At 33.9% G+C, this 8199-nt stretch overlaps 1 protein-coding gene across 1 annotated transcript; it reads right to left on the reverse strand.

Moving 5' to 3' along the window:
* Positions 1 to 3019: 3019 nt before the first annotated feature.
* Positions 3020 to 7246, reverse strand: LOC141698703 (protein JASON-like). The gene is made up of 7 exons (XM_074503470.1): positions 6857 to 7246; positions 6672 to 6726; positions 6200 to 6291; positions 4965 to 5209; positions 3981 to 4740; positions 3810 to 3892; positions 3020 to 3420 (listed from the first exon to the last, which is right to left on the reverse strand). Exons 1-7 carry the CDS (start codon positions 6983 to 6985, stop codon positions 3327 to 3329), a joined length of 1458 nt encoding a protein of 485 aa, XP_074359571.1. The 5' UTR covers positions 6986 to 7246; the 3' UTR covers positions 3020 to 3326.
* Positions 7247 to 8199: the final 953 nt, after the last annotated feature.

Consider the following 8199-nt stretch of genomic DNA (forward strand, 5'->3'; position numbering starts at 1 on the left):
TGTTGATTATCTCATCATTCTGAGGAGATGTGTTAAAGAATGTTTATCAAAAATCATGTTAGAAACTTTTAGATGTTCTTTATTTTTTTTAAAATTTTTTTAAATTAATGGACCAATAATTTTTAATGGCGGGTAGTTTATCCTGTAATTTGATTATTATCCTTTCCGTTATGTGGTTAATATTTAAACTATAAATGTGCTTAAACTATATACAAAATATAGAACTCTTCATAGTATTTGACTACAATATTATATCATTTATTTATCAAAGACAGAAAAAGGGAAGAGACGTTATCGAATAATTCGTTGTTAGTGTTCACACATGATGATATTTGGTATAAAAATGTTGGTACACATTATCGTAACTTCATGAATATATATTTTTAAAATTTTAAAAAAGATCATATATGACTAAACTCTGTGTGCGTAGCACAGACAAGATAACTAGTATCAATAATGTATGGGTGAGGAGAGAGCTGAGGTCAGGGAATATTCTTTTATAACCTGCGACTCACTAAAACACAAGTAACTGACGACTAGTTTATTTTTACCCTGTGACTAGTTAAACAAAACAAGTACTAGTGCGACTAATTAAAAGTAAACTAACTTGTTTCTTTTGTTTTCTTAACCTGCGACCACATTTGGTGGCCAGGTTTTTTTGATTTATTTTTTTCATATTCTTTTTCCTTTTCTTTTTCTTTTTTTTTTCTTTTTGTTTTTCCATTTTCTATTTTTTTCTATTTTTTTATATTTTCTTTTTATCCTTTCTTTTTTTTTTTGTTTTTTTTTTGTTTTTTTTATTTAAGTTTAAATTGTAACTAAATTAATTTAAAGTTTATAAAATAAATTATTTTAAATTTATTAAATAAATTATATTAAAGTCCATTAAATAAATTTATTTAATTTAACAATTAAACTTTGAGTTTCGCCAGTCACTCGAGCAGTTTAGATGTATAGCCCGCGCACCTCTTCTCGTATTTTAACAGATAAACGTTCAATCCAAGTATGTTCCTCAACTTAACAATTCTTCTAAAAATAATATCCAGATTCCTTTAACGAGCTGTTGACGCCTATTGCAACTGTTCCGGATCACAGACGACTAACCCCGATTCAGGTCTTCGTATTATAGCCTTGATTATATTGTTAAACTTGCAACAACTTTATTACTTCGAACACTGACTGTTAATAAACAAATGTACTTTCACTGGAATCCTTTCTGGTACTTTAGACAACGTCTTCATTGCTACTACAATCTTGAATACTTCATTCACTATTTTTCATCGACGCTTGAACTTATAAATGAACTACTGTCAGTGAGTATAATTTCAAGATTGCAGTTGTCTTCTTTAACCTCTGTCTATACCTTGTCTTCAATTTTTCATATTCCTATTCTTCATACACTGTCTATCTTCAATCAATGTCAGTACACTAAAATCTTCTAGTAGCACTTATACACTGAATCTTCATCATTTCTGAAATTCCGAAAGTCTTTAACCTTTATTTTTCACTGAGGCATGAACATATTAATGAGCTTCTCTCAGTGACCTGTAAATAGACTTCGAGCCTTTTTTTAATCTTCTGATTCTTTGTATTTGTCTTGTCTTCATTTCTTCTGATTACTTGTGTAGACGTAGTATTATTAATCTGTCATGTTCAAGTGTTGTTCTCATATTAAATTATCAATTAAATTATCACGTATATGTTCATACAGCTCGCAGTCTCACAAATAATGGGTCCTATTGATTCACACCTACCTATTTTTATTCATCTTTTATTATTTTTATTAAATTTCATGCCCAGCAATATAAGCAATATAAACAAGGAACGAAAAAATATTATTTTTGCCACAATCTATTAGAATGGAAAAAGTATTATACTAGTCGCAACCTCTTAAAACGGATGAGTTTATTTTTACCAATCATTTTACTCGAATGTGATAAATGCTTTAACAAGTAGTGATAGTTAGCTGTTCAAGTAAATATATAATCAATTGATAATGTGTAATAAGGCTAAGATGTTAAATAATTTTATGAGTCAATTAATATAATGACAAAGAGTCCAAGCCCCACGGACGTGAATGATATGGTAGTAGAAAATCATAAATAGAAGTTGTAAGATTACAAAAATAAATATTATATATAAAATTGAGAAAAGAAATATATTTAGCTAAATTTTGTTCAACGTGTTTTTCATTTTATAGTTTTACATTTTTCTGTAATTTAATATATTTGTTTTGATATAGTTACATAACAAATCATATTTGATTTAATATAATAAAAAAGTATTAATAAAATTTCGAAAAATAAGATATATATATACACTTATTAAAATAAATTTAGTAAAACTCCCAAGAAACAAATACACTGTATATATATATATACTATATTCCTTTGAACTTTTAGGAAAAGACATATTTATAGTACGTTTTGGGGATTTTTTTAAAACATACCGTAACGTTCCTGAATAATGCTTTTTTCTAAAAAAAAACAACTCAGGTTTTATTGTATGGAAATTCTAACCATGATTATTTACATGACTTCACTAATACAGTATGAAGCTATCGTAAGTGTATCTCTTTTACTATGTACATATATATGACCATAACATGCAGCACCCAAATCATACCCTAAAAATCATACCCCGTCTCATTTAATAATATAAAAATCAATCACATCCCTTATTTTCTCTCGTAACACTTATTTTATTTATTAAATATTAACCTACCACTCTACCCAACTTTATACTTCTTCTTACTAAATTACAATTTCTTTTTCTCCCTCATCCCACTACTTTACTAAAACTAATATTATTTTAATCAATTTCTTATCCTCCATACGTAAACCATTTGTATAGAAATGGTTTAGACAGAGGCGGTACCATTTAGTGTGATATGTAATACCATTTCGTGTGATATGTATAGACTCGGAGGACAAATGTTTGGTGATGACATCAAACTTATATTGGTAGTGAAAATTAAGGGTAACCCCGAAAGAGAAGGGTTCAGCAGGAAACCTTTTCATGAGAATGGAAAAAGCGATATGAAAACGTTAATTGCTAAGTTGTCACTGATTAATACGTACATGTTTAACATAAAGTTATGTATCAAAGATGCACGGAAGATAAAATTCATCATAAGGATGCTGAAAAACAAGTGAGCAAGTAAAACTTGGTTATTTACTCTATAGGTGACTCCTGATCCTGCCAATACAAACATTACCCCCACTAGAAATCCTTTAGAGAAAATATTGGCATAGCTTAGCTTTTCAATTATCCAACGAACATCTTTGTATAACAATCCAATAATCTGCAATTATGTAATTATAAGATCATACAGGTATTGAAGATTCCCTGTAAGATACAGCAGCATCAAGTTCCTTGTTCCCATTAAAATCTAGGGCTGGTGTGCCATCAAGATTTCTCCTAAAAGATGAAAATATAACTTTGTCAGATAACAGGGTACAATTCTTAGAAAGAAAGATAATTAAATATTTAGTTCTTTATAGTAGGTTGAACACAATTACTAAATGAAATCGCAGGTTTCATACCACCACTTGTGTACCACTACGATGATATAAAAATTTGTGCATTTAGCTTAGATAGGCATGCAAGGATTTCACAGGGCATAGATAGGTGTGCAAGAATTTCACATTGCGAATCATCTATAAAATAATAGTGTCTTCTATCCTTATTAAGAAATAATTTAATCTGTTTGTTTCTGACAATCTGAAGATTTGTTTAGCATGGATTAGCATAATACTATTGTACCAGGTCCCAGGAAAGGCAGCAAGGATATAATAAAAATGAAATACCTTTCAGAGATAATATGCTTCTGGGACAATGCCTTCTTCAATCTTTCTTCAAAAGGTGTTGCGTGCCAACTCACTTTCTGATCCTAAAACCAGGATACACAACTAACATCATCACTTTTTTTTGCTTCAGCTATTATGGACAAACGATAAAGAGGAGGTAAAAAGAGATACCTCTTTGTATTTGGTAGTTGAATTGGGGATCCCGTTCGCATCCCACCGCTTTGGCGAGATAGGAGAGGATTCATCCTCATTCCAGTGAATTGCAACTGTTCCAAGGACTGGTTGGTCCCCAGGAGTGTTTCCAAAATAGGTATTATCACTAGCAAATGTTACAACCCGCTGATCATTGACAAATTGATTGGGGGGCAGTGGTTTCATACAAGGCGGAAAGCTTTCTTCTTCCTTCTCTTCCTCAGCTGAGTTGATAAACACCCTCACTTTTGAATAAGGGGTTCCATCATCAGCCTGCTCGAACGATTCTATCAGGTGACCAGACTCTTGATCAGGACTGGACTCCTCCATCCACACCCGTAGATGGGGAAAATTTTCAGTTGGATTTGCAAGAGACTGTACATATTGAGTCCTAATCCTGGGGTTTTTTCCAACTACCATGTTTTCTATATAAGATGGGAAAACAGTTCCAGGTGTTTGCATATCGTCAGTTAGTTGAAGGGGAGTTGGGTAAGGTGACAGCTTTGATGCCCTTTCATCACTCCACGATTCAGAATGCTCCGAGCTTTGACTATAAGCGTCAGATGAGGGGCTTTTCGATGAAGATAAAGACGTATCAGAAGGGCAAGTAAAACGAACAGACTTGTTCCTGCTTTGCACACTAGCAGTCTGACTAGCATAATTATGTGCACCCAAGCCAAATTTACCAGCATCACTCTCCTTAGTACTGATAGAGATCACTGGTCCAACTTCTAAACAACTACAGAAACATAGGGGGACCATAAAAATGTCAACAATAAAGTCCTTGAATTCTACAGATAACTACAATGTTTACTTATATCTGCATTAGTACAATTTACTTGATAGATGCCGAAAACATGTATTTTCTACAACAAGTTCAAATAATATTATGCTACAACATATGATGATAAACAGTAGGATTAACATTAGAAGTCTTTCAGGTAAAACAATTGCAAGTATCACCTGTTAGGTTCATGAGCTGAAGAACCAGAGCTGCTCAACCAATTTTCACATTGTTTTTCAGGAATAGGAGCCTGATCAGGTTCCATCTCGATATTGAGCTTCTGAACTGAAGTGTTGGGAAGCCAGGAATGAAATTCTGGGTATTCTGAATCTCTAGTAGGAGACGGACCATTAAATTTAATTGATGCTTTACGAATTTCAGAAGGGGTCTCCGGTAAAGTACCACAAGATTTTAGAAACTTGGCCTGCATAAAAACATAAACCAGTAAAATGAGTGAGTAGCTGCAGAAAAACTCAAGCGACATATGACAGTTCTCCGGCTCCTCTTACTTCTGCAAGCTGACAAGTGAATGCTTTATTATATACTTATCTTTCTGGCCAGAAGTAGAACATATGCCTACACTTATGGATGCATGAAGTAAAGTTTTGCAACAATGAACAGAACTGACGATCAGCTAATGAAAAACCAGGCATGTTTGCAGTGATTGAATTCAATTCAATATCTCTGCTGTTTAGGGCTTGGTATAGAAAAAGCAAATGTACCCCTGTAATTTTTCACTAACACATAGGGATGTAACAACAGAAACAATAAGAAAGGGTAGAAGCTTAAATACTTACAGTTTAATACTTTCTGTCAAAATCATCTCAAAATACAAGAAGTTGTATAATTAAGTGATTATATCCAGATAATATTCCCAAATAAAACAAATAGACCAGAACAAATTCTCTGATAGTCAAAAAACAATATACTATATTATAATGAGGTGATTCAACTCATACCCCAATAATAAATCAGATTACCGTAGGATTAAGATCAAAAATCAAGAAAACATAGTAGAGTTCTGTTAAATTGGGTGGATGTATCATTTTGCATGTGCGCATATTGAAGCTCGGTCTTGTGTTTAGTTGGAATGAACGAAGTGTGTGGAACAGAATAAAATTCGTACTTTTCTTTCAGCAGGTGTTTATAACTTTCATCCTTTTCCCCCATTCCAGTCTTAACAATCTAAATTAGAGCTCAAAACCATCAAATTGATAAAGAATGCTCCATTCTCATTCTCAATCTTACTTGTTTTTCTTAATAAAATTGATGATTAAAAATTTGTACTCCCTCATTTTTGTTCACGCAATTTTTTTACCAAATTTTGATTTCATTCCTTGTACATTCCATCTCTCCAACCAAACTCAACTCAAGTTTTAGACAAAAGACATTAGGGTTTATGTACGAAGCAAACCTCGTCTCTTAGTCCTTCAAAATCAAGATCCCGTTCTGGACAATCCAAAAGATCTGACTGCTTGTCACTGCCAGGTGAATCATGGCTTCCTTCTACAAGAAAAAAGAAGGCATTTAACACAATATTAACAACACACACATATACAAAAATCAAAAGTCATCTACCAATATCCCATGACAAGTATTATAGCCTACAAACTCTACAAATGCACAAGATTAAACCATAAATACTCTACAAGTATTACACCAAATGTACAGATCAATTGTCCGTAGTTTTACAGACTATTATAACAAGCATACAAACATAAACATAAACATAAACATATAGTAAATGGAAATTTATCGAATATAGTCAAGAAAGCTAAACCGTAAAACGTAAATCATCATCAATCACCGATCAAGTCCCAAAGTTATTCTCAAGGCACACGATCCCCAATTTAATCAAATAAAGTATGTACAATTAGATACATTACCTTGAGGAAGAGGAAGAGAACTGAGACGTTTGCGATTTCTCGAGAAAACAGGTTCCTAATACAATAAAAACAATCTCAACATCAAGAAACAAAAAATTCATCAACGCAAAAATAAATCAAACACTTTCTTCCTTGTTACTAAATTAAAGCAATAATCAAAAACGGAATGAGAAAGGGAATTGTACCGTGTTTGATTGCGGAACGAGAGGGGAAGAGGGACGAGAAGAGACGTCTCTGACTCCGAAACAACCGAGCAAACAGCCCATTGTTGATCGGTAGAAAAAAGCGAAGAAATCAGGCCACGAGCTAAACATTTTGGATGGATTTGTGATTTGATTTTGTGATTTGTAGAAACCCTAGCTGATGTGTGTATTGTTAAGAGTAGAGTAGGCGTTTTTATTGTTGAGGATTTGGGGACATTTATTTCTGTTGGGGGCATGGGGATGGATTGTGCATTTAAAACTTTGAATACGCGGGAGACATACCGGTTAGCTATACGCATTACCGACCCGACGTATATACAATCAGGATATCTATACCTCTCTCCGACCACGACTCAAGATAAAAACTCAAATAACTTAATCGTAATAAGTGGATAGTATTCAAGGCCCAATTATACTAAAAATAGTTCATTAGGCTCTCCCGTAAAAAAAAGTCAAGGCTTATTTGTAGAGATTGATTAGACAATGAAATAAAAAAAAAACTTCCTTAAACATTATGCTCGTATTTTTGATAAATATTCGGGTACATCATTTGGTGCTAAAAGAAGATTTATTCCTGAAATTCAAACGAAGCCATAATTGTGGAGGAGATCGATCCGACCGGTGCTACCAACAGAGGTCAAGGTGGAGATCCCCACCGTTCCAAAGTGCTAGGACGATCAAGGACCGTCGAAGCAGCCGACGTTACAGCCGAGATGTTTGTTCCCTCCACCAGAGGGAGCTACTCACGACCAACCGCTTGATCCTGTTATCACAGAACCGCCAGCAAGAAAGCTCAAGTACAAATCAGATCAGCGCCGGCGAATTCAAACATCAAAGGGCAGGCAAGTGCTCTTCAACGACATGCATCTACACATGAAGAAAGTTGAGCGCATAAAGTGGCAGGAAGCGGAAGAACTTGAGGATCCAGTGTACTCCAACGAAGAGCTCAGACTCTTGGAAAAGGAGACTCGCCTTCTACAAGTTAAGTTAGAGCGACAGCGTGAGATACATCACCTGTTAAGGAAGTGTAATTCGGATGCCAGACAAATAGGGGCATATGAGCGCATAGACATGCAACCAGACGTAACCAGTATGGAGCAACCAGGAAGGATTATAGATTGAAAAGGAACAAGTGCTTAGGATAAGGGTTATCAAACTAGTCAGAGTTTGATGGTAGAACCAAAATGTGGGAAAATTTACTTGAGAGTTAGAAAGTGCAATGCTAAGAGAGTATCCCTATTCATTTTCTATCTGATTCTGGGGCGGAATCCTTTTAAGGAGAGGAGACTGTAATAACCCAAAAAAATTTGGACTTTTTGTCACCC

This window comes from Apium graveolens, chromosome 11 (assembly GCF_009905375.1).
Source record: "Apium graveolens cultivar Ventura chromosome 11, ASM990537v1, whole genome shotgun sequence".
NCBI classification, from domain to species: Eukaryota; Viridiplantae; Streptophyta; class Magnoliopsida; order Apiales; family Apiaceae; genus Apium; species Apium graveolens.